Genomic DNA, 27941 nt, shown 5'->3' with positions numbered 1-27941 from the left:
GTATTAGGACATCTGCTTTTCTATATGAATAACCAAGATTTGGGTGTGCAGGGCACAATTTCAAAATCTGCAGATGACACAAAACTTGCAAGTATTACTGAACTGTGAGGGGGATAGTGATAGACATCAAGAGTCGTGCTGATGGAATGGTGGAAACGTGGCAGATGAAATTTGATGCAGAAGTTTGAAGTGATACATTTTCATAAGAAGAACAAGGAAAGATTCATATAAAGGGTACAGCTGTAAAGAGGGTGCAGGAGCTGAGGGGCCTGGGGCTATATTATGCCCAAATCATTCAAAGTGGTAGGGCAGGTTGAGCAAGTGGTTAATAAGGGGACTTTATAGAGGCATAAAGCACAAAAGCAAGGGCGTTATGGTGAATTTTTATAAAATACTTGCTCGGCCTCAACTAGCGTATTGTGTCCAATTCTAGGCACCACACTTTAGGAAGGATGTGAAGATATTGCAGAAGATGCAGAAAAGATTTAAGAGAATGGTTCTGGGGATGAGGGATTTCAGTTATGTGGATAGATTGGCGAAGCAGAGGTTGTTTTCCTTAGAAAAGAGAAGGTTGAGAGGAAATTTAATAACAGTGTTCAAAATCATGAAGGGTGCAGATAGAGTAAATAGGAAGAAACTGTTCCTATTAGCTGAAGAAATGAGAACCAGAGAACACTGACTTAAGGTAATTGATAAAAAAAAACTAAGAACACCACGTGAAAAAGCTTCTTTATGTAGCAAATGGCTAGAATCTGGAATGCAGTGCCCAAGAGTGTTGTGGTGGCAGATTCAATCATGGCTTTCAGAAGGGAACTGGATAATTAACAAGAGAACATTTTGCATTGTAATGAGGAAATAGCAGGGGAAGGTGCTAGCCGAGTTGTTCTTACATAAAACCAGCACAGACATGATGGGCTGAATGACTGACTTCTGTTCCGTAGCCATTCTATGGTTAGAGAAACAAAAAACAGCAAATGTATGGGGAAGGAGGCATATTTATTTAAAGTAGAGGTTTCCAAACTTTGAGGAGAGGGGAGGTTGACTATTGGGGGAACGAGGAGAATGGGCTGGCTCACACCTTTAATCAGAAGAATATGCCGCTGGAAGAGCTAGAGTGAGTGGTAAATGACCATTTGCTCTTAACAGAGGAAAATGCAAAGGAAAGAACAAAAATATACTGAATGAATGCAGTAATAATGTGCAGAGTACAGGAAATGTCTGATTATATTGCAGAGCACTAAAGATGGTCATTCTCACAGTTACTGTCATTTGTACTGCTTACTTTTTTGATGGGTGCTTACATTCCACACCCTGCTCCACTGGAGGTAACAATTCTGCAGATCATAGGTCAAGGAGTAAGCTCACTTTTTAAAAACAACCCCCCCCCACCCCGGGTCAGGTCCTGAAATCAAACCATCTTGTTATCATTCATTACATGTGTAAACCAAAGTTCACAAATGCTTACTTTTCTGATAAGCAATACAAGCTACAGTACAGATAATACTTTAAGTTCCCTAAATACACCTTATACCATAAACTGCAACGTTCATGGATGTTTGTCAAGGACCAAGGATTGTTCCTTATGTTGTGCTTTCAAAACTAGGGCACACTGTTTTAAAATTAGGGATCGTCCTTTTAGGACAGAGATGAGGAGAATTTTTTTTCTCTGAGGGTTGTGCAACTTCGGAACTCTCTGCCTCAAAAGTTGGTGGAGGCGGGGTCATTGAATATTTTTAAGGCAGAGGTAGATTGATTCCCTTGCCTAACAAGAATCTAAGTTTATCGGGGTCAGATGGGAATGTAGAAATCGAAACACAAGATGATCAGCCATGATCTTATTGAATGGTGGAGAAGCTCAAGGGGCTGAATGGTCTACTCCTGTTCCTATTTCTTATATTTTTAGTGTGGTGATTTCAGCTGTGATAAGACTAAAATTGGATCGTCATAGCAATTTAGCAGCACAATTTCTTGCAATGAGATATAACCACATTTTATATCTAAAAATGACAACACTGGCAAAGAGAGAAAACAAAATGGTCACCATCCAAATATTGTCTCAACTTCTAGATGGGATGTATGAATGAAAATTAGGAATTATGAGTCTTCAGTTTTGCAGAAGTAGCAGCACAATTTACTAGACCTCCCAGGTAAATCAGATAACTAGATGGAATTCATGTTAGAAATCTGAGGACAGTTAAATTAGCTGTCCATTATGGGTAACTAACACATCAATGGCCATTAATATCTGTCATTTACATTTGAAGCCAGCTGCCCAGACAGACAGAATCCAATGAAGTTTCTTGCAATCTCCAGAGCTAAGGTTTATATCAACCTTCTCTTTTTTCAAAGGAGGGATATAATTTTGTCTCGATACACATATTATGCTATTTGATAATACCCATTGCACCTTCCTCAAGGAAAGAAATCAAAACAACAGCACACAATCCACCTAAATGAATGTCTTATCACACATTCCTCTGCTTCTTGTTCAAAAGGGACCTGCATTGACTTTCCCCAAGATCATTTGACTAAATCTTGGAGTTATACTAACAAAGCGAAGGGAATAACATTCTCTAAGAGTCTCACTCACCCAAGGTAAAGTTTCTACCTTATCTTCTGAAAAATATTGTGATCACTGTTGCAAAATACACATGCAAAACCTTTATATAAAGGTTAAATTCTGCCCCAAGCAGGCAGAAACAAAAAGAATTGTTAAATTACACATCGTTAGAGACAATATGCAGAGCAACAGGTCACATTTCCAGACTGACCGAAGATTTATTTAACTGAAACAAATGGAGTATCAATCAATCCTGGGCTTGTACTTGTAGAACCTCATTATTGGCAAGCAACTGCCCAGACATGTGGTTCAAAATTAAAAGGGTTGCTACGAAAAAAAAACCCAGCCATGTCAAGAATCAGTTTTCCTCACTGCTTTGCTCCCTCATCACTTTCTATTTGAATGGAGGTTTACAGATTGTTTCGACAATGGCTGACCTTGTTTCGACAATGGCTTACCTGATAACAAGAGAAAGCTATGTCCATGTTTAGTTGGCCTTGACAAGCCCAACCACAATGAGCATAAGCTTTCATTGAAGGACTAATCCACTACAGAATTTTGCTTTCCAAAAGGGAAAGTCAATGATTCTTTTCATTGTTATAAAAATAATTCAAAATTATGCATGAATTGAATATATTGTTTAATTCCAATGTGTATTTTCTAGTTCCTAGAAAATGATAGTTTTCTTTATAAATCCATGGCTTATACCTGCCTGAAGTTCTTTTACGAAAAAGAACCCATTAAGTTAAAGAGAGATAAAAAGGCATATCCTCAAATTAAACACATTCCATCTTTTGTCCTACATCATGTCATTCATAATTCTCTCCATTGCAGGACGTAGTGTCACTAAATTAGTCACTGCTGGTAGCATGGAGGCAGTAGGTGAGAACATTATTTCTGGGCTCTTCTGGCCTCAACAAAAATTAGCTATGAGGTCTCCTCTTTTGGAATACTACTTTGATCACATGGAGCTTCAAAGTTCTGATCCTGATTTGGAAAACTCACTAGGTTCTCTTCAACTATACTTATCAATTTATTTACTCGCCCGTAATGATAGTCCTCTTGAAAAAAAAATTGCAATAGCATTTCCAAAATATCCAACGGAAATCTGAAATTCTAATCCTGGCATGCCTGCAAAACAAAACTGCCTTGGTTGCAATCCAATCGACTTATCAAGGAGAGATTGTTTCAAGTGTTTTGTGGTCTGGTATTTTAGGCATATTGGATATAAGGCTGTCTGAAATATACAGACCTGTGGCTATGGTTTTTACAGTCATTCAAGTTTGCAGGTGCAAAACACTACCCAAAAAAAGGTATTTTGGGCGTCATCACAGAGATATTGAATATAAAAGCAAGAGTGCTTGTACAATTACTGCTATGGTCAGACCTCATACAAAATACAAAAGTGATCTCAAATGGGGTATACGTAGTGAGTGAAATGCTTATGAGAGAGAAGACTTCACATGCTATGTCTTCTCAAGCATCACAAAGTGTTTCAAATTGACTTATGTACTGTTATGATCTCGACAGAGACCAGCAAGGTTTTTGTTTATTATTTTTTGAAATCTGAAAACCCATGAAGCATGAAGCCACAAGGTTCACTGTTGGAATCAAAGAATTTTACTGTACAAAATCATAGAACATTAATACGAATAACTACTCTATCTTAAATAATCGGTTACAGTAAAAATATTCAAGGTATAATAAACACAGCTGCTCTAAACCGAACTTCATGTAAATTTCTTTCCTTATATCCCAGAAAAGACAGAACAGTTCTGTCGAAGGGTCATGAGGACTCGAAACGTCAACTCTTTTCTTCTCCGCCGATGCTGCCAGACCTGCTGAGTTTTTCTAGGTAATTCTGTTTTTGTTTTCGAGATGGAACTCTCTTGGTTCTAATACTCTTTAGCTCTCGAGTCTTACCTACTGGAACACACTCACTCTCTATCTTTTCTCAGCTTGGCTATCCCATAAGCCCAACTCACTGTTTAAGTTCTCAAGTTGTCAAGGGTTTTATCCTTTACGCCAGCACAAATAATTTCAACTGAATTCTGCTGAAAGAGATGTTCTCTGCAGCCAGCTTGCTGTAAACGAAACTGTTTGAAAGAAATGTTCTCTGCAATAAACTTCTTGTTTACCTTTTGCTTTTCTATTGTTTAGCTCCCAGGCAGCTTGGTCACATGATCAGTTCCTGGTACAAGTTGCTTTTTACAAGAAATCTTCCAGAGAAACATAGTTCTTAAAGGGGCTCTTTCCCTCCCCCTCCCAACAAAAAAAAGTATACATTTTTCCCCCAAAAGCACATGGGCTATCACAATTTTTATATGTAAGACCTACTGGTGAACACGCTGCACCCACTTGGAATATTGGACTTACCAAAGAGTAAGTGAACAAGTTCAAAAGAATTCAGAAATGAGCATTGAAACTGATCTTAGATAATGAGTATGACAGCTACTCCGACATAGTCAAGCAATGTATATGCATACAACATATGTTCCTTTGTTGAAGGTGAAAAATGATCTGTCTGGACTTTGCTAGAGAACTCTTGAATCCCACCTCACATTGCCACAATCTCTTGCCATAACTACATGAAATTAAATGTGCGATGGAATTAAAAGGAAAAAAAAATATTCTACAAATAGTATGAACAGATTACAAGACGGCCCAATCACTTATTTTATAAAACTGGCTGAACATTTACATCATTGTACATGATAAATTCCAAAGCCATCAAGTAAAGCCAACCTGTATAGAAAACTCCAGCTGAGATATTTACCTTGAAGAAATGGGATCATCTCCTAACCCATTCACGGAACATTTAAATAATCACTTGTTTGGGGACTACACATTAGTTGTGATTACCTCAGACAATGAACTCTGGCTGAAAAAGGAATTCACCCAGCTATAATCTAATCAAGTTGAAAACATCTACCTGAAATATGCTAATCATGACCATATTTTGTAACTAGGCAGTTGATGAAAGAGGGGATCATATGGCAAGCCAGCTAACTCTCCTTTGTGTTTTAAGAAACTGTTTGCTCAAAGTCAGGGACAAAAGCAGAAAAGATGCCGAAGTAGTAAGGCCCCTCTGTGGGCCTCCCCCTCTTTCCCCATCCTTCTTGCAAGCTCAAACCCTGTATGCTACTTGACTGTCCAGATGCTGCAGGCAGAGGTTTTTTTAAAACCTCAACCCAGCAGCTGTCTTTGGGAGAAATGATGCATCGATCGCCCGGAGCGATCGATTCCCGGAGCCTCCCACTCAGTAGCTCATTAGTGTGTGTGTGTGTGTGTGAGAGAGAGAGAGAGAGAGAACTTTGATTGCGGATATGCACAAAAGTTGGAGCATTTCATTATTTTTCTTAGACCAGGTTAAATACAATAAACGCTATTCTTTCCTATTCAAAAAAACTCAAGAAAACCTGTGTGTCTTAAACAGTTAAACACTCACTGAATTGGCAAGCATATCCTTTTTTTTTCCCCAAAAGAACTGTTGTGGTTAAACAAGTGGGAAAAGAGGGGAGCCATCCTACCCCTCCTCACCTGATTGTAACACTATTTATTATGTTCAACACAGTTCTGAAGAAGTCATCTGGGCTCAAAACGTTAAATCTTTCTCTCCACAGATGCTGTCAGACCTACTGAGTTTTTCCAGCAATTTTTGTTTTTGTTTCAGATTTCCAGCATCCGTAGTATTTTGCTTTTATCTATTATGTTCAGTTTCGGATGCCCACATTCATGCAAAAGTCCAGCGATGATTCTGCAGCATTGATATACCTATGAGATGACTGGATAAATTTGTATTGTATTGCCAAGAAACGAGGAGGTTAAGATCACAATAATAGAGAATTGACAGGGTAGATTAAGAACAAATGGCACATTCACAGAAGTTGAGTTAAGCCATGTCAAAAGAAATTCTGAAACACCTCTTCAAAAAAAGGGTGTGAGAATGTGGAACACACTTCTGTACAAAGCCACTCATACAAAATCACAGATGTTTAAAATAAACATGAATACTTACTTTAAAAGTAGTTAGCAGAGTGGTTATGTTACTAGACTAGTAATCCAAAGGCTTGGACTAATGGTCTGGAGATAGGAGTTCAAATCCCACTATGGTAGCTGGGGAATTTAAATTCAGTTAATCAAGTGCATCTGGAATAAAAAGACGGTGACCATGAAACTACTAATCATCATTAAAAACCCATCTGATGCATTAACCATCTTTAAGGAAGGAAATCTGTCATCCTTATATGTGACTGCAGACCCATAGCAATGAAGTTGACTCTTAATCTGCCTTCTGAAGTTACCTAGCAAACTATCCAATTGTATCAAAACCACTTCAAAGAACTAAATATAAAACCAGATGGACTACTTGGCATCAACTTAGTTAGTGAAATTGGACATAACAAAGACTCACCCAGGCCAGTTGACCGAACAGAGTCTTCCTCACCAACATCAGGGGACCTCTGTCAAAATTAGGAGAGGTTTCACAGAGACCTGCCAAGCACAACTTCATATACTCATACTCAAAGAATTATATCTTTCAGACAACGTCCAAGACTCCCCCATCACCATCCCGAGGTCTGGCCTGCCAATGGAATTATAGGTGGTAACAGAGCGGTACATAGAGGGGAGATAGTCAACATTATCTATGGACACCAAGAAGTCTCATGGCATCATGTCAAACATGGGTAAGGGAACTCCCCCGCCACTGATTACCGCCTACCATCCTGCTCAACTGTTGAAACTGAAGGGCATAAGGGGCCGATGGTGTAGTGATGTCATTGAACAAGTAATTTAGAGGCCCTGACTAATATCCTGAGGACATAAATTCAAATCCCACCATGGGAGCTGCTGCAATTTAAACTTAAATTAACAAAGCTGGAATGAAAAGCTAGTCTCAGTAATAGTAGCCATGAAACTACTGCCCCCCAAAAAAATCTGGTGGCTAATGTCCTTTAGGGAAGGAAATCTATCGTCCTTACCTGATCTGGCCATATGTGACTCTAGACCCACAGCAATGTGGTTGACTCTTAACTGTCCTCTTAAATAAAGTAGCAAGCTGCTCAGATATACCAAACTGCCACTGAAAATTCAAAGAAGAATAAAACCAGACAGACCATCCTGTAGCAATCTAGGCACTGGAAACGACAACGGTACACCCTGCCCAGTCAACCCTGATAAATCCCCTAACATTTTTTTATTCTTTTAAGAGATGTGGGTATCACTAGCAAGGCTAGCATTTGTTGCCCATCCCTAATTGTCTTTGAATGGAGTGGCTTGCTAGGCCACTTCGGAGGGCAATTAAGAGTCAATTGCATTGTTTGGATCTGGAGTCACATATGGGCCAGACCAGGTAAAGTCGGCTGATTTCCTTCCCTAAAGGACATCAGTGAAACAAATGGGATTTTACAATAATCAATAATAGTTTCATAGTCACCATTATTGAGAATAGGTCCAAGTATCATTTGGGTACTTGTGCCAAAATTGGGAAAACTGTCCCATAGGCTAGTCAAACAACAGTCTGACAAAAACAGAAAATGCTGGAAAAACACAGCTGGTATGGCAGCATCTGTAGAGAGAGAAACAGAATTAACATTTCAAGTCCAATATTACTTCTTTGGAACTGGAGGGAGGTAGAAATGTGATGGGTTTTATGCAGTTGAAAAAGGGGAGAGGGGCATGTGGAGCAAAATAGGTCAGGGATAGGTTGGAGGACAGGAGAGATTACATGACAAAGATGTCATGGAACATAAGATAAGGGACTGAAAGCTTTGGTCCAGTGTAGGTGTTAATAGCAGAATAAAGGTCAGCACTGTGTGAAAGCAAAATAGCAGAATGTATTAATAGAAGAAAAAAAGGGGTCAGTGCTGTCTAAAACCAAAAACATGAGGAGAACAAGGTACAGGCTGACATTTTTGGTCGAAAAGAAATGGAGGATAGAGTTCATGGTCTGAAGTAGTTGAAATCAATGTTGAGTCCAGAAGGCTGTAAAATGCCTAACTGGAAGATGAGATGCTGTTCCTCCAGCTTGTGTTGGGCTTCAATGGAATATTGTAGCGGGCCAAGGACAGAAATGTGAGCATGAGAGCAAGATGAAGAATTGAAATGGCAAGCAACAGGAAGAATGAGGTCATGCTTGTGAACTGAGCAAAAGTGTTCCACAAAGCAGTCACCCTGTCTGCGCTTAGTCTCCCCAATGTGGAGATCATCGCATTGAATAGAGTAGTGAGTACAGTCAGAGCTCCCCCCTAGGGTACAGCAAACTAGGATGACTGCCCTGGGCCCCATGCTTTATGGGGCCCCGTGCTTCGACATCATGGTGTCAGACGTAATACAGCCTGTAGTACAAACCAGCTGATACATTGTCTCTCGCAGTCTAAACTCAAAATGAGTGTTTATTGGTGGATAGAAGCAAATAAACGAAGAAGGTATCTCCTCTTCAAAACTCATAAAAGGGTAGAAGAAAAAGCAGATATGTGAACTGGTTCCTGATCAACAGATGTAATCTCCATCGATTCCACCAGATATACTTCCCAACATGAACTTATCCCAGTTGATTTAATTCTTTGTCTGCTCACAGCAGCTATTCTGTTGAAGCCCATATCTCAGGGGGCAATCTCATCAATCGATAGTTCCCAAAGTCTTTTGCCCTGGGAAATTAATCAGCGAACTGAATGTTGTATTTAGCCCCTCAACATAATAAGGCCTTTTTTTACTGTGAAATGCCATGCTTTGATAATATTATTCCATGTTTGTTCTTGCCCTTATTGGTTTATAATCCATTTTTGTTACTTTCAATTACTTTTTTTGGCTTGGATTAAAGGCTTAATTCTACAACTTTCTGATATTATCATTGGCAAAGCTGTATTAATACAGCTGCATGACCACTACTACTGTCAAGCAGAGAAACATCAAAGTGTGGACATTGCTTGAATATGCATATTAAAATTTCTTTAACAGTACTTTCACAGACAACGAACACAAGAACTTCTATCTGCTTGTATGTTTTATCTATATTAATGGTTAATTTCCTTTGCACTAGTAAGAATTTTTTAAATAAATCACCAATGCACAAACTTTTTTGGATTTACCAAATGCAAGTTGTAACTGAGGTTTAAAATTAGTTACAGATCAATTTGTAAATTCAGGAAAGAGGTATTCACTTTCTTACACAAATGCAGCAAGATCTGGACAATACCCAGGCTTGGGCTGACAAGCGGCAAATAACATTTGCGCCACACAAGTGCCGGGCGATGACCAACAAGAGAGAATCTAACCATCACCCCTTGACGGTCAACATCCTGGGGGTTACCATTGACCAGAAACTGAACTAGACCAGCCATATAAATAACTGTGGCTACAAGAGCAGGTCAGAGACTAGGAATCCTGCGTCGAGTAACTCACCTCCTGACTCCCCAAAGCCTGTCTGCCATCTACAAGGCACAAGTCAGGAGTGTGATGGAATACTTCCCACTTGCCTAGATGAGTGCAGCTCCCACAACATTCAAGAAGCTTAACACCACCCAGGACAAAGCAACCTGCTTGATTGACACCCCATCCACAAACATTCACTCCCTCCACCAACGCACAGTAGCAGCAGTGTATACCATCTACAAGATGCACTGCAGGAATTTACCAAGGCTCCTTAGACAGCACCTTCCAAAATCACGACCACTACCAACTAGAAGGACAAGGGCAGCAGATAGAAGGGAACACCACCACCTAGAAGTTCCCCTCCAAGTCACTCATCATCTTGACTTGGAAACATATCGCCGTTGCTTCACTGTCGCTGGGTCAAAATCCTGGAACTCCCTTCCTAACAGCACTGTGGGTGTACCTACACCACATGGACTGCAGCGGTTCAAGAAGGCAGTTCACCACCACCTTCTCAAGGGCAACTAGGGTTGGGCAATAAACACTGGCCCAGCCAGCGAAGCCCACATCCCATGAATGAATAAAAAAAAGGCTACACTTCACACAGCACATTGGATTTCGGTGCCCTGGATCTTGGGCATTGCAATTGTGCATCAGTGCCACCTTAAATAGGACTCATTGCATTTGATGTTTGCACATGATACACTGCAAAGCCTCCATCTTTCCTATTTTCATTCCGTAATAACCCCTGCGCTTGCATCATGCATAAAGCAAAGTGAAAGGAACCGCTCTAAGTGCTATGCAGGTAGCACTACTCTCACTGCACTTCCAAACACTTCCAGGGAAGTGAGACTGACAGAAGTACCTGTGGTATGAGCTGTTCTGGGAGATACAGTTCTAACATAACAAGGAGAACTCCAAGTCCCATGGTGTAGTGCGAGATTGCGCTCCTGGGGTAGTGGGGGTGTGGGGATGGACTTGCTTCTTCCCATTGATTGGTTAGTTTGCTTACTCATTTGCATTGTTTTTCAGCCAACACAGAGAGGCGACTGCTGCTGATGCTGAGGTCATAGGGAGGTGGCAGAATAGTGAATGGCACCTTAAACCCCGACATCACACATCTGCTTTGCCTGACTTGGTTGTCAAGGCAGCGGGGCGGGTGACTGGAAGCGCGGTGTAGGCTCAACACCATCCATCACTCTTAGAGATGGCAGTGGTGGCATCAGCGGCAGCAGCAGAATGGCCCAACTCTCATTCACCGGAAGGGCAAGATAAACTATTCTGAACTAGTTAATGTCTTTAAAGCTAGCATATAACGCATAGCGTCCAACCTGCGTGGTAAGTCACTCATTGCTGTGTTCACTTTTGGGCAATTGAAACAGAATCACAGAATCAAAGAGTGCAGAAGAGGCCCTTCGGCCCATCGAGTCTGCACCGCCACGTGAGAAACACCTGACCTACCTACCTAATCACATTTACCAGCCCATACTTGGCCCATAGCCTTGAATGTTATGACGATGTGCCAAGTGCTCATCCAGGTACTTTTTAAAGGGTGTGAGGCAACCTACCTCCACCACCCTCCCAGGCAGCGCATTGCAGACTGTCACCACCCTCTGGGTAAAAAGGTTTTTCCTCACATCCCCCCTAAACCTCCTGCCCCTCACCTTGAACTTGTGTCCCCTCGTGACTGACCCTTTAACTAAGGGGAACAGCTGTTCCCTATCCACTCCGTCCATGCCCCTCATAATCTTGTACACCTCGATCAGGTTGCCCCTCAGTTTTCTCTGCTCCAACAAAAATAACCCAAGTCTATCCAACCTCTCTTCAAAACTTAAATGTTTCATCCCAGGCAACATCCTCTGCACCCCCTCCAGTGCAATCATATCCTTCCCATAATGTGGTGACCAGAACTGCACACAGTACTCCATGTGGCCTCATCAAGATTCTATACAATTCCAACATGACCTCCCTACTTTTGTAATCTATGCCTTGATTGATAAAGACAAGTGTCTCATATGCCTTTTTCATCACCCCACTAACATGTCCCTCCACCTTCAGAGATCTATGGACACACACGCCAAGGTCCCTTTGTTCCTCAGAACTTCCTAGTGTCATGCCGTTCATTGAATACTTCCTTGTCAAATTACTCCTTCTAAAGTGTATCACCTCACACTTTTCAGGGTTAAATTCCATCTGCCACTTATCTGCCCATTTGACCATCCCATCTATATCTTCCTGTAGCCCAAGACACTCAATCTCACTGTTAACCACCTGGCCAATCTTTGTGTCATCTGCAAACTTACTAATACTACCCCCCACATAGTCATCTATGTCGTTTATATAAATGACGAATAATAGGGGACTCAGCACAGATCCCTATGGTAAGCCACTGGACACTGACTTCCAATCACTAAAGCATCCTTCTGTCATCACCCTCTGTCTCCTACAACTAAGCCAATTTTGAATCCACCTTATCAAATTACACTGTAACCCTTGTGCATTTGCCTTCTTTATAAGTCTCCCATGTGGGACCTTGTCAAAGGCTTTGCTGAAATCCATATAAACTACATCAACTGCACTACCCTCATCTACACACCTGGTCACCTCCTCAAAAAATTCAAATTTGTTAGGCATGACTTCCCTCTGACAAAACCATGCTGACTAATCCTGATCAAACCTTGCCTCTCCAAGTGGAGATAGATATTCTTCTTCAGAAATTTCTCCAACAGTTTCCCTACCACTGACGTGAGACTCACTGTTCTGTAGTTCCCTGGCTATCCCTACAACCCTTCTTAAATAGCGGAACCACATTAGCTATTCTCCAGTCCTCTGGCACCTCCCCTGTGGCCAAAGAGGAATTAAAAATTTGGGTCAGAATCCTTCGATCTCCTCACTTGCCTCCCTCAGCAGTCTGGGACACAAATCATCTGGACCTGGAGATTTGTCCACTGTTAAGCCTGTCAACACCTTGTCACTCCCTATATCAATTTGCTCAAGAACCTTGCAGCCTCTCTCCCCGAGTTCGATACCTTCATCCTCATTCTCTTGGGTGAAGATGGAGGTGAAGTATTCGTTCAACACTCTACCGATATCCTCTGGCTCCACCCTTAGATTGCCCCCTTGGTCCCTAATGGGCCCCTACTCTTTCCCTGGCTATCCTCTTTCCATTGATATACTTATAGAATATCTTGGGATTTTCCCTACTTTTACCAGCCAGAGCTTTCTCATATCCCCTCTTTGCTCTCCTAATTGCTTTCTTATGCTCCAACTTGCACTTTCTGTACTCCACTAATGCCTCTGCTGATTTGCTCCCCTTGTACCTGCTAAAAGCCTCTCTTTTCCTTCTCATCGTATCCTGAATAACTCTGGTCATCCATGGTTCTCTGGGCTTGTTACTCCTTCCTATCACCCTAGAGGGAACATGTTGAGCCTGTCCCCTCCCCATTTCCTTTTTGAATGCCCCCACTGCTCCTCTGTAGATTTCCCTACAAGTAGCTGTTCCCAGTCTACCTTGGCCAAATCCTGCTTATTTTACTAAAATCCGCTCTCCCCAAACCATTTTTTTGCAACTTGTCTATTTCTTTGTCCATAACAAGCTCAAATTATATCATGTTGTGGTCACTATCACTGAAATGCTCCCCCACCACCACCTCAGCCACCTGTCCGGCTTCATTCCCCAGAATTAGGTCCAGTATTGCGCTGTCCTTTGTTGGACCCTCTACATATTGACCTAAAAAGCTCTCCTGTACACATTTCAAGAAATCCACTCCATCCAAGCCCTTAACACTATGTCTATCCCAATTAGTGTTGGGAAAGTTGAAATCACCTAATATAATTACCCTATTGTTATTGTTTTTACACACCTCCGCAAATTGTGCACATATTTGCTCCTCAACTTCCCACTGACTATCTGGTGGTCTATAATAAACACCTAATAATGTGGTTGCCCCTTTTTTATTCCTAAGCTCTACCCGCAAATCTTTATTCAATGCCCCCTCCAAGATATCATCTCTCCTTTTGCAGTAACTGACTCCTTAACTAATAATGCAATGCCTCCTCCTCTTTTACCCCCTCCCCTGTCTCGCCTGAAGATTCTATATCCCAGAATGTTGAGCAGCCAATCCTGCCCCTCCCTCAAACACATCTCAGTGATGACTACTATATCACAATTCCACGTGTCAATCCTCATTCTGAACTCATCTATTTTACCTGTAATACTTCTGGCATCAAAGTGGAGGCCATCCAGCCTTGCCTTACTCCCTTGAAACTTAATGCAGCTGTACTCCCTCTGACTTGATTGTTTTACTGTATTATGATGCGTCCCTATTCTGCTAACATTCTGTGTCCCCTATCCCTGCGAATTAGTTTAAAGTCCTCTCAACAGCACTAGCAAACCCACCCACAAGGAAGTTAGTCCCACTCTGGTTCAGATGTAGACCGTCCCGCTTGTACAGATCCCACCTTCCTCAGAAACAGTTCCAGTGATCCAGGAATCTAAAACCCTTACTCCTGCAATGTATTCATCTGCGCTATTCTCCTATTTCTGAGCTCACTAGCACGTGGCACTGGGAGTAATCCAGAGATTACAACCCGAGAGGTCAGGCTTTTTAGTCTACTGCCTAACTACTTGAATTCTTGATACAAGACCTCATCCCTCTTTCTACCTATGTCATTGGTGCCAACATGTACCATGACCTCTGCCTTATCACCCTCCCCCTTCAGGATGCCCTGCAGCTGTTCAGTGACATCCCGGACCCTGGCACCAGGAAGGCAACACACCATCCTGGAGTCATGTTGATGGTCACAGTAGCGCCTATCTGTTTCCCTGACTATAGAATCTCCTATTACTATTGCTCTTCCTCTCTTCCTGTACAGACAGGCTGCTTGTGGTGCCAGAAGCTTGACACTGTCTGCACTCCCCAGCCGAACCAGTGCTTTCATCAGCCTCCAAAAATGGAATACCGATTTGCGAGCGGCACCCCAGGGGACTCCTGAACTACCTGCCCATTTCTCTTGGACTGCCAGGTAGTCACCCATTCCCTTCCTTTCTCAAGTCCCTTCAGCTACAGTGTGACCACCTTTCTAAACGTGCTATCCACGATGCTCTCAGACTTGCGGATGGTCCACAGTGTCCCCAGCCGCTGTTCCAGCTCTGAAACCCAAGATTCCAGTAGCTGCAGCTGGACACACTTCCTGCACATATGCTGGTCCTGGGCACTGGAAATGTTCCCGGCTTCCCACATGGAGCACACGATGGCTTTGAGCTCTCCTGCCATGACTTATCGCTTTAAATTAAATCTCTTAAATCAATTACTCTAGGGCCCTTCTTTCCTGATCCTCATTACTACAGAATATACAAACTATAAACCACAAAAAGACCTTAAATTAGAAGCAATAAAAGTAGTAAATACCTACCAGACCTTACTCACTACTTACCAGACATTCCTTTCCCTTGTAGTCTCTACTGCTGCAGCAGGGCAAGACCATCCTCTGAAGATTTAAAAAGTTGGATAGCAAAGAAAAAATGCAAAGAGCACCTCTTCCCCTTTGCACCGAATTCCCACCAAATTGCACCAAATTGCCAATACCCACACTCACTCTGGTTGTCTCTCACTCAGGATGAGGTCTCTCCCCTGTTTGTGTGCAAGCTGTCCACTTATTTTATTTTTCTTCCAGTGTGCATTTGCAACTAACATTTGCTTAATGTTGGAAGATGGACAGTCTTTTTTTTAAGAAGTCGAATTATTTATTGTATCGTGTTTGTAATTTTTTAAAAAAAAGGGTGAACACAGTGAATATCTTCACTCTGACATTTAGCCAATGGCGAGACATTGAAATCTCTGTTCACATTGGCGGGACCAAAAGATCACGCCAGCATGAAGGGCTTGTTATAACACAGCAGTTATTAACAGCTGTTATTTAAAATCCCCAAGGGAAACTTTAAACAACTGTCATAACCGATGTTTTCAAGTGGTATTTTTGAGATGCAACTCTAAATTCAGGAATAAGACCACCAGTTCTCGAAAGGTTTTTTTTATGTCAAACTACATGAGTCATTTATTAATTTACTCAAGTTAAACATATCCACATTGCTACAAATTACTACGATCATAACTTTTTAAACAAATTCCCAAGCTAATCTCCACTAAGGCAACAACAACCCATATATTTTAAGCAGGCACCAGGCAAAGCATTTTCATCTTATAAATTTAAAAAAAGGTTTCTTTCACTTTGGCTCCTTTGCAGACAGTTGTAGGCTAACAGCTGCTTTGATGTTACATGCCTCTGCTCTGCACACACAAAACTCCCTTCTGTTATTCCCAGCACTTTTCTTTGAATGTAAATTCTCATTGTATCATCAGGCCCTTTGAACTCCATCTCTTCTAACAATAAAACCCCTCTCATAGTACCAATTTTATTAGTAATATAAACATATTGCTTGGTCTCTCCTAGCTGCTGCAAGATTTCACCCCCGTTCTTGAATGCTCTATTCAACAAAATGCAAATGCACTCTACCTCTCTGTTTACATCTCAAAACTGCTATACATCAAAGCATCCAGACTAGCTGGCTTTAATCCATTTAACACACACACAGACACACCCACAGACTAAACTTCTATTTTAAAACAAAATAATTTCCAATAATATTATAAACATTAATAGCTTCATGACAAGTTGAAAAATTCCAGCCTTAAAGTTTTCTCCAGTTGGGGTGTGGGGTGTGTTAGTAAAAATGTTACAATGGAATCCCATAGAGATCATGGATTTTTCCTTAACTAAAGGAGAGCCAGCAATTACGTTCAGCCTTAGAAGCAAGCTGTAGTTTTGCGTGTGACACAGTTATCACAGTTAATAGTGCAGTACTTGCTTGTAAACGAGTGCTTGCTACCTGGGATGTTACTGGTACTCCTTTTCACACACACACACTCAAGGGCACAACCATCAAGAGGCAACTCGTCTAAAAATGTTACTGGGGGCCCACACAGAATGCTTTCCCGGAGCCCTGCAAACCTCTAGGGGCGGCCCTGAATACAGAAGACTAAATTGAAAGAAATGTAAGCAAATCGCTGCTTCACTTGGAAGGAGTGTTTGGGACCTTGGGCTGTAAGGAGGAAGGATGTAAAGGGGCAGGTGTTATATCTCAATTGCATGGGAAGGTGCCGTGGGAAGGGGATGAAGTGTTGGGGCAGGTGATTGTGATAAGAGGCGTGGACCAGGGTATCATGGAGGGAATGGTCCCTGCGGAATGCTAACAGGGGAGGAGAGGGGATGGTGTGCTTGCTGGTGGCATCATCCTGGAGTTGGAGGATAATACTTTGAATATGGAGGCTGGTGGGGTGCAAAGTGAGGACAAGGGGAGCCCTATCATAGTTCTGGAGAGGGAGGGAGGTGAAGGGGTAAGGGCAGAAGTGGGGAAATGGGTTGGACACAGGTGAGGGCCTTGTCAACCATAGTGGGGGTGAACCCTCAGTTAAGAAAAAAGGCGTGTCAGAAGCAACCAAGAAGTCTGTCCTCTGTTTTGATTTATTTTTCCTCTCAAATGCCAGTATGTTTCTTGTTCTCATGCTCTCGCACTTTTGCTTTCAAACAGCACCGACACGTTTTTCTGCTATTAATACATTCTGCTATTTTTCTTTCAGGCAGTGCTGACTTTTATTCTGCTATTAACACCTACTCTGGATGAAAGCTTCAGTCTTTAATACTGACATTACCACTCCCTTCGTCTTGTGTTCCACGACATCTTTGTCATTTAATCTCTGCCCTCTAACCTATTCCTGACATTCTATTTTGCTCCAGTTGCCCCTCCCCAATTTTTCAACAACATAAAACCAATCATTTTGACCTCTCTCCACTTCTGAAGAGCAGCCATATTGGACTCAAAACGTTAATTCTGCTTTGCTCTCCCACAGATGCTGCCACACTGACCGTGTTTTCCAGCATTTTCCATTTCTGTTTCAGATTTCCAGCATCCGTAGTAGTTTGCTTTTACAACTGCCTGACGTAGTCATGCTCACAGAATCATATCTTACAAACAATGTCCCAGAGTGCTCTATCACCATCCATGGGTATGTCCTGTTCCATCGGCAAGGTAGAAGCACCAGAGGTGACTGGTATACAATTGGGAGGGAGTTACTCTTAAAAGTCCTCAATATTGACTCCAGACCCCTCTGAAATATCATGGCATCAGGTCAAACATGGTCAAGGAAACTTCCTGCTAATTATCACCTATCACCCTTCTTCAGCTGATGAATTAATACTCCACCATGTTGAACACCACTTAAAAGCAGCACTGAGGGTAGCAGGAACACAGAATGTACTCTGGGTGGGGGACTTCAATGCCATCACCAAAAGTGGCTAAATAGCAACACCACTGACCAAGTCCTGAAGGACATATCTACCAGACTGGGCCTGCAGCATGTGGCGAGAAAACCAAAGAGGGAAAAACCTGTCTGACTTGTCACCGCCAATGTACCTGTCACAGATGCATCAGTCCATGGCAGTGTTGGAAGGAATGACCATGTCATGAAGCTATTAATGCATATAATTTTAGAAAATATTTTTCTTTTAAAATAGAGGTTTAGTCTGTGGGTGTGTCTTAGTTGGATTAAAACCGGCTAGTCTGGGTGCTTTGATGCATAGTTTTGATATTTAAGAGACATAGCATGCATTTGCATCTTTTTAATAGAGCATTCAATAAGTAGGGTGTAAACTGACATCTATCTTGCAGCCACCAAGCAAGATATTTATGTTAATAATAAAATTTGCACTATGAAAGGGGTTTCATTGTTAAAAGGTGAAGTTCAAAGAGGCTGGTGAGACAATGAGAATTTAAATTCAATCAGTGGTGTTGGGTATAACTTCAGTTTTCAGACCTGCAGAGCAGAGGCAATGAGAGATCAAAAGGCGGCTGTAAGCCTCCAACTAGCTCCACAGTAATCAAAGTGAAAAGAACCTCATTTTGAATCCGTAAGGTGAAAATGCTTTGCCTGGTGTCTGGTTAAGTCTATGGGTTGCTTTTGCCTTAATGGAGATTAGTTTGGGAATTTGTTAAAAGTTATGATAGTAGTAATTTGTAGCCATGCATATTTATATTTTAACCTGTGTATTTAATAAAATGTTTCCTTTAGTTTAATGTAAAACCTCAAGAACTGATGGTCTGATTCCTGAATTTAGAGTCGCATCTCAAACATAACACTTAAAATTACAGGTTATGACAGTTGTTTAAAGTTTCCCTCTGGGATTTTTAAATAACTCCACTTTACCACTGCATCAGTCATAACAAACCACCCCACAGTCCTTGTGGGGACAGAGTCTTGCTTTCACAATGAGGATACAGTCCAGCATGTTGCGTGGCACTACCACAGTGGCAAAGGAGATAAATTACCTAGAACAGGTCTAACAGCTTAAAACGTGGTATTCACTGCAGGCCATTAGGAGAATTGTAATCAAACTGCAATGTGTAAACACATGGCCTGGCATATTCCTCATTCTATCATTGCCCTCAAGCCAGGGGATCAACCATGTTTCAATGGGGAGTGTGGAAGAGTATGGCAGGAGCACCACCAGGCCTACCCAAAAATGAGGTACCAACCTGCTGAAGCTACAAGACGGGGCTACTTGCATGCCAAAAGCAGAAGCAGCTTGTAACAGACAGAACTAAGTAATCCCACAACCAATGGATCAGATCAGAGCTCTGCAGTTCTGCCACGTCCTGTTATGAATAGTGGTGGTCAATTGAAAAGCTAAAGAGGGCAGGAGGCTTCTTGAACGTCCTTATCCTTAATGATGACAGAGCTCAGCAACATGAGTGCAAAAGACAAGGCTTAAGTGTTTGCAACCATCTGAAGCCAGAAGTACCAAGTGGATGATAAACTTGGCCTTTGCCTCAGGTCTGCACCATCACAGGAGCCAGACTTTAACCAATTCTATTCATTCCACACAATATCAGGAAACAGCCAAGTGCACTGAATACAGCAAAGGCTGAGAGCCCTGATAAATTTCTGGCTGTAGTGAATACTTGTGCTCCAGAACTAGCCACTCCCTTAGCCAAGCTGTTCTAGTACAGCTCCAACACTGGCATTTATCTGACAAAATGGAAAGCTGCCCAGGTATGTCCTATCCACAAAAAGCAGGGCAAACCCAATCAGGTCAATTACCACTTGATTGGTCTAATCTCAATCATCAGCAAAGTGATGGAAGAGATCATCAGCAGTATTACCAAGCAGCACTTACCAATAACCTCTGCTTGGGTTCTTCCAGGACCACATTACTTCATTACAGCTTTGATCCAAACCTGAACAAAAGAGCTGAATTCCACAGGTGAGGTGAGAGTGATTGCCCTTGACATTGAGACAGCATTTGACCGAGTGCTGCATCAAGGAGCCCAAATAAAATTCAGTGGGAATCAGCGGAAAAGCTCTCCACTGGTTCGAGTCAAATCTAGCACAAAGGATGATGGTTCTGGTTGTTGGAGGTCAATCATCTCAGACCTAAGGTGTCACAGCAGGAATTCTTCCCGTCACTCTCCTAGGCCCAACCATCTTCAGCTGCTTCATCAATTACCTTCCCTCCATCATAAGGTCAGAAGTGGGAAGGGTCAATGATGATTGCATTTTCATTTCCATTCACAACTCCTCAGATAACAAAGCAATCTTTGTCCACATGCAGCAAAAAATTTTAGCATGAGCTGATAAGTGGCAAGTAACATTCATGTCTCACAAGTGCCAGAAAACAACTTCCTCCAATAAGAGAAAGTCTAACCGCCTCTACTATCATCAAATCCTCCACCATCAACATCCTGGGGTCACCACTAACCAGAAACTTAATTGAATCAGACATGTGTACAGGTATAAAAACAAAAATAGCTGGAAAAACTCAGCAGATCTGACAGAATCTGCGGAGAGTTAACGATTCGAGTCCGTATGACTCTTCATCAGAACTAAGGAAAAATAGAAATGAGGTGAAATGTGTACAGGTATACTGTGGCTACAAAAGCAGGTCAGAGACTGGTATTTTGAAGCAAGTGACTCCCAAATCCTCATCACCATCTACAAGGCACAAGTCAGGAGTGTGATGGAATACTCTCCACCTGCCTGGATGAGTGTAGCTTCAACACCACTCAAGAAGCTTGACAACATTCAGGACAAAGCAGCCTGCTTGATTGCCACCCATCCAACACTTTAAATATTCATCCATCCACCACTGGCACACCATGTCTGCAGTGTACCATTTAGAAGCTACACTGCAGCAATTTTCCAGGGCTTCTTTGACAGACCTTCCGCTATGACTTCTACCATCTAGAAAGACAAGAACAGCAGGTGCATGGAAACACAAGCTCCTCCAAATTCTCCTCCAAGTCACACACCATCCTGACTTGGAAATCATTTGCCATTCCTTCATCATTAATGGGCTAAAATCCTGGAGCTCCCTCCCTAAGAAGACTGTATGGGTGTTTGTAAGCACAAGGACAGGGTTGCAGCAGTTCACCTTGTTAGTGATATCCACATCCCATGAATGAATAATAAGAAAAGTGTTAATGTTTGGAGAAGAGGCAATTATTTGAGGTTAAATAAATTGAGCAGCCACGCTAAAATATGGCAAAAAAAGACTCTGTGCCATATGGCATACAATCAGTCACAGAAACTTAATTAAATTAAAAGCAAAAAACTGCAGATGCTGGAAATCCAAAATAAAAACAAAAATAAAAATACCTGGAAAAAACTTAGCAGGTCTGACAGCATCTGCAGAGAGGAATACAGTTAATGTTTCGAGTCCAAATCACTCTCCATCAGAACTAAGGAAAAATAGAAAAAAGATGAAATACAAGCTGGTTGGTGGGGGGGCCAGTGATAGGTGGAGATTGCCAAAAGATGTCATAGACAAAAGGACAAAGAGGTGTTGACAGTGGTGATATTAGCTAAGAAATGTGCTAATGGGGACATTAAGGGTGGAAAGCAGGACGAGCAAGGGACAGATAGCTCTAGTGAGGGTGGGGTGGGGGGGGCGGAAATTGAAATAGGCTAAAAGGTAGAGATAAAACAATGGATGGAAATACATTTAAAAATAATGGAAATAGGTGGGAAAAGAAAAATATATATAAATTATTGGAAAAGGGGGGATCGGAAAGGGGGTGGGGAAGGAGGAGAGAGTTCATGATCTAATGTTGTTGAACTCAATATTCAGTCCGGAAGGCTGTAAAGTACCTAGTCGGAAGATAAACTTAATTGACTGACATCGACGAAGCAGATGCCGCTAAAATAACTTGCATCTTTAATAAGAAAAACATTTGAATATACATAAAGTAGCGTACAGAGTACAGATCCCAAGCCAGGTAAGGCTTATATTTATTTGAATGTGTCCTGAATATAAATATTCTTCTCTAAACCGTGTACATTTGAGGCCCTTTCTCCAATTAAAGGATTTAGTGACAGTGCTTCTATACATTTAGATATTTTTCACAAATTAATTGTACTTTCCTGCAAGCTGTGTACATCAAGTGCAAGCACAGTCCACATGGTGAAACACAATCTGTTTAGGAACTAAAATATCGGAAACGTTACTGTCCTCTTCCTCACGTTTTCAACTCTTGTTGAAAATTAAAGATATTCACTAATTTTTTTGAATCAGAATAGCCATTAAATAGCAACCTACAGGCAGTTAATATGTAGAACAACTTCACAGATGTTGCCGATGGTGACTGGTGAAATCTCAACAGCAAATTATTAGATCACAATATCTATTTTAAATTTTATTCATATAAATAAACAGGCGACCCAAAATACTATTGGAAAGATAAATGGTCAAATGAAAAAAGTTACCTGTTGATTTTAGTTTCTGTCCTTTCTTTGTTTTCTTTTTATTTTGAGTTCGCGGTTTTGCAAATAAAGTTAGCTTTGATTTTTTTTCATCAGTTTGCAGCCAGGGCAAATTTACTGAACTTTCAGACTCTGAGATTCTCCTAGAAGTTATTATATCCTCCTCAGAAAGACAGGACACTTCACAGAAATCTTGTAATTCCTCTTGTCCTTCAGCTGCGTCAGACTTACCCATAGATTTTTTTCTTTGTGGTCCTCGCTTTTTATCTTCTAACTCTGTTTGCTTGGATGCCAAATGTTTAGGGTGGGATGATGGCAAATTTACTGAACTTACAAATTCTGGGAGCTTCTTGTAAGTAATCGCATCTTCCCCAGACAGTTTGGACTTTTCATTTCTGTTTTCACTATCAACATGAAAATCTTCTTGTAATTCCTCTTGCCCTTGAGCTCTGTCAGGTTCAACTACAGTTTTTTTTCTTGGTCTTCCTCTTTTTTTTCCTCCTAATTTTTTTTGTTTGGGAGATAACAAGCGTTCGGAATGCAATAAGGATTCATTTTGTATTTCTTGTTCCTCTTTCTCAGTATTGACAACAATTTTATTATTTTTCAACAAACGTTTAGATCTTTTTCCAGATCCTTTTGGTTGATTTTCATTTTTTGACCATTTATTTTTGTTCAGAGCTAACTGCTTTTCGTCAATTTTCTTTTTTAATGGAACAATAGCTTCTTTTCTTGTTAATTCTGTCTTCTGTACTCTTTCTTTCTTTTTTGTTTTCTTTGCAGCTGAGACAGATTTCTTTTCCTGTCCAGCTGGGTCCTGGATTATGGCTTTCTTTGGTATTGTAATCCATGACTCAAAACAGAAGCTCTCCTCCTCTTCCAATTCAAACTCAAACTCATGGATTGTTGCTGAAGGAATATTAATATCCTTTTTTGGTTGTGGTAATGCAGGAACAGCTGGCCTGTGAAAAAAAGGTTTTAAACAAGTGATCAGTTTCTACTCTGGTCTAAAGAATATTGTTAGTATATTACTGACGTAAATGCACAATAGTGACCAGTAATGTTGGGAATTTGATAAAATGCTGTCTTACCATCTATTTTCAATTGCTGTAGGAGGATTTTTTTTCATATTAGTGCCTATTGCCAAATTAAACATTAGTTCATTCGCTACATTCATCTCTGTCAATTGGGATGGCAAGAATTTAGTTATGCTTGTTGGAGGCCAATCATGTCAGCTCCAGGGCATTGCTCGAGGAGTTCCTCAGGGTAGTGTCCTAGGCCAACCACCGTCAGCTGCTTCATCAATAACTATCCCGCCCATCATAAAGTCAGACGTGGGGATATTCACTGATGGTTGCACAGTGTTCAGTAGCATTCACGACTCTTCAGATACTTACGCAGTCTGTGTCCACATGCAGCAAAACCTGGACAACATTCAGGTTTGGGCTGATAAGCGACAAGTAACATTCCTACCACACAAGTGCCAGGTAATGACTACCTCCAACAAGACAGAATCTAACCATCTCCCCTTGATGTTCAACTGCATGACTATCATTGAATCCTCCATCGTCAACATCCTGGGAGTTACCATTGACCAGAAACTGAACTAGACCAGTCATGTAAATACTGTAGCTACAAAAGCAGGTCAGAGGCTGGGAATTTTGGGGCGAGTAATTCATCTCCTGATTCCCCAAAGCCTGACCACGATCTGCAAGGCACAGGTCAGGAACGTGATGGAATGTGCTCCACTTGCCTGAATGAGTGTGGCTCCAACAACACTCAAGAAGCTCAACAGAATCTATCCACCACCTTAAACATTCACTTCCTCCACCACTAACAAACAGTGGCAGCAGTGTGCACCAGATACAAGACTCACTGCTGCAAGTCACCAAGGCTGCTTCGACAGCACCTTCCAAACCCATGACCTCTATACCACCTCAAAGAACAAGGGTAGCCGATGCGTGTTCTCCCTCCAAGCCACACACCATCCTGACTTGGAACAATGTTGCCATTCCTTCATTGTTGCTGGGTCAAAATCCTGGAACTCCCTTCAGAACTGTAGTTTGACCTACATCAGATGGACTGCAGCAGTCCAAGGAGGCGCTCACCATAGTCTTCTCATGGACAATTAGGGATAAGCAACAAATGCTGGCCTTGCCAGTGACACTCACATCCCAAGAAATAAAAGAAATAATGGAAAGGCTACTGTGAAAGTTAAAATCTACATTTAATGGGAAAATCTCTTCCCACTTCCTAATTTTTTGGATTATAGGAAGTGGTTCTGAACTTGGCAAAGGAGGACCAACAAATGCTAGAGAAAGCTATCAGAAACACAAGGCATAGCATTAAATCTGAACCCTCTACTACTGTCGCACAAAGTTATCTGGTAATGGCAATAGGGATGTACCTAAGGTTTAACAGGGAATTAGTGACAAGAACTGTGCCCAACCCCTTTAGGATAACCTCGACAATTTGCAACATCTGTATAGCAATCACGTTGCCCAAAGTCAGCATAGCTGTTTACTTTTATACATCAGGTGCTTGCCTGGCTGGCAGAGGTGACATCAGCTGTGTTACTTAATTAAGGCGGTGAAGATGCATAATTTAGCACAAACAATGATATCACCACAATTATCACTGTCAGATATTAGAGAGATCAGGGGGTCAACTGTATCATGCCATTCAGACTTTTACAGAAACCAGTGGCCTACTGATCCAAAAATGAATTTAGTCTCTTAATGTGAATATGGTATGTGACCACTAGCAGAGTACCTGCTTCCCCATGAACTCTCATGGTGTTTTAATTTGAACCCAGACAACTATGCCACCCTTAGTTTTAAAAGAAATGAACAGTAGGATGGGCAGTGTAACAAAGCTCAGGCTATTAGAGTTATGAAATACACCATTGAGATCTTGAGGCAACACTTCAGATAGCTGAAGTCATCTGCAGCAACTTGACAGAACAACTCACCCTCCTGAGAGTTGTTGATTCTGAAGCAACCAAGATGACAACATGAAAATGGTACAGAGAAATCAGCAATACTAGCAATCCAGCAGCATGGATTGGTGAGCGAGGTATTAATTCCAGAATTCCTAATGCCTTATGTGTCATCATATACAATTTCTTAAAAAGATAAACCATATCTTGCAAATTAATTGTAAGCAAACCACCAGGCCCTTCAGTTTCTCACCACTGGGAAAATCTCTAAGTTTGTACATTAAATCTAGGTTTTCACATAACAGATTTTGTTTTCATAACTTAGTACTGAAAGAACACAATGATTTCACAAGGTGGCAATATCAAGACAATTAAGATAGATTGGAGGGACATAAACAATGAGAGGATAAAACTACTTGTCCAAATGGATTGCATCTGTGCATACTCAAAGAAATTAAGGAAGAGATAACAGAGGCATTGTATCTGTTTGGGGAAAACACAACACAGGGAGCCAAAAACCAGTTAGCTTAAAGTGAATGGCCATAAAGAGATTAAAATGTTTACTCAAAAGGTGTTAAAAGAAAAACATCTGGAAACCAAAAATATAATGAAATAGTTAACATGAGTCCAAAAGGGATAAGATATGCTCGCACAACTTTATTGAATCTTTTCAAGAAATGGAAACACAGAAACAGAAAATTTATGGCACAGGAGGCCATGCAACCTCTTGTGTCTGTGCCAGCTAAAAAAGAGCGCTCCAGCCGAATCCCATTTTCCAGCTCTTGACCCATAGCCATGTAGGCTGCAGCACTTCAAGTCTGTATCCAAGTATTTTTTTCATTGTGCTGAGCACTTCTTTCTCTACCACCCTTGAATCACTCCACGTGATATCAAGAAACAGCTGAAGGCACTGGATACTGCAAAGGCTATGGGGCCTGACAACATTCCAACAATCATTCTCAAGACTTGTGCTGCAGAACTAGCTGCACCCTTAGCCTAACTGTTCCAGTACAGCTACAACACTGGCATCTACCCGGCAATATGGAAAATTCCCAGGTGTGTCCTGTACACAAAAAAATAGGACAAATCCAACCTGGCCAATTACCACCCCATCAGTCTACTCTTGGTCATCAAGAAGTGATGGGAGGGGTCGTCGACAGGGCTATCAAGTGGCATTTACTCAAAAACAACATGCTCACTGATGCTTAGTTTGGGTTCTGCAGGGCTACTCAGCACCTGGCCTCATTACAGCCTTAGTTCAAGTATGGGAAAAAGAGCTGAATTCCAGAGGTGAGACAAGAGTGACTGCCCTTGACATCAAGGCCACATTTGACCAAGTGTGGCATCAAGGACCCGAGAAAAACTGGAGTCAATGGGAATCAGGGAAAGCTCTTCACTGGTTGGAGTCATACTTAGCACAAAGGAAGATGGTTGTAGTTGGTGGAAGTCAATCATCTCAGTTCCAGGACACCGCTGCAGGAGTTCCTTAGGATAACGTCCTAGGTCCAACCATCTTCAACTGCTTCATCAATGACCTTACTTCCATCATAAGGTCACAAGTGGGGATGATGATTGCACAAATTTTAGCACCATTCGCGATTCCTCAGACACTGAAGCAGTCCCTGTCCAAATGCAGCAAGAACTGGACAATATCCGGGTTTGTACTGATAACTGGCAAGTAACATTCATGCCACACAAGTGCCAGGCAATGACCATCTCCAACAAGAGAGAATCTAACCATCGGCCCTTGACTTTCAACACCATCGCTGAATCCCCCACTATCAACATCCGGGGGGTTACCATTGAACAGAACTGAACTGGAATAGCCATACAAATACTGTGATACAAGAGCAGGTCAGAGGCTGGGAATTCTGTGGGGAGTAGCTCATCCCGATTCCCTAAACTCTGTCCACAATCTACAAGGCACAAGGCAGGAATGTGATGGAATACTCTCCACTGGCCTGGATGAATGCAGCTCCATCAACATTCAAGAAGCTCGACACCATCCAGGACAAAGCAGCCCGCTTGACTGGCACTGCATCCACCGCCTCCAACATCCACTCCCTGCACTACCAATGCGCAGTGGCAGCAGTGTGTACCATTTACAAGATGCATTGCAGCAACTCACCAAGGCTCCTTCGACAGCACTTTCCAAACCTTTGAGCTCTATCACCTAGGACAAGGGCAGCAAATGCATGGGAACAGCACCATTGAGAAGCTCCCTGCAAGCCAGCCACCATCCTGACTTGGAAAT

The 27941-nt window shown here is 41.7% G+C and overlaps 1 protein-coding gene and 1 long non-coding RNA gene across 4 annotated transcripts in view; one reads left to right on the top strand and one right to left on the bottom strand.

Annotated features, from left to right (window-relative positions):
- LOC121276910 overlaps positions 1-27941 on the bottom strand; it is a 144881-nt gene that overhangs the window by 34772 nt on the left and 82168 nt on the right. For all 3 annotated transcript variants that reach the window (XM_041185556.1, XM_041185555.1, XM_041185557.1), the window contains one exon: positions 22753-23711. In XM_041185556.1, coding sequence (XP_041041490.1) covers positions 22753-23711 — 959 coding nt within the window. The remainder of the gene's footprint in view (positions 1-22752; positions 23712-27941) is intronic.
- The window catches only part of LOC121276912, a 66209-nt gene that overhangs the window by 2750 nt on the left and 35518 nt on the right, over positions 1-27941 (top strand). The window lies entirely within an intron of this gene.

Source organism: Carcharodon carcharias, chromosome 4, assembly GCF_017639515.1.
Source record: "Carcharodon carcharias isolate sCarCar2 chromosome 4, sCarCar2.pri, whole genome shotgun sequence".
In the NCBI taxonomy this organism is placed as follows: Eukaryota; Metazoa; Chordata; class Chondrichthyes; order Lamniformes; family Lamnidae; genus Carcharodon; species Carcharodon carcharias.
Note: the sequence above shows the minus strand (reverse complement) of the source record. Positions and strands in the feature narration are given on the sequence as shown.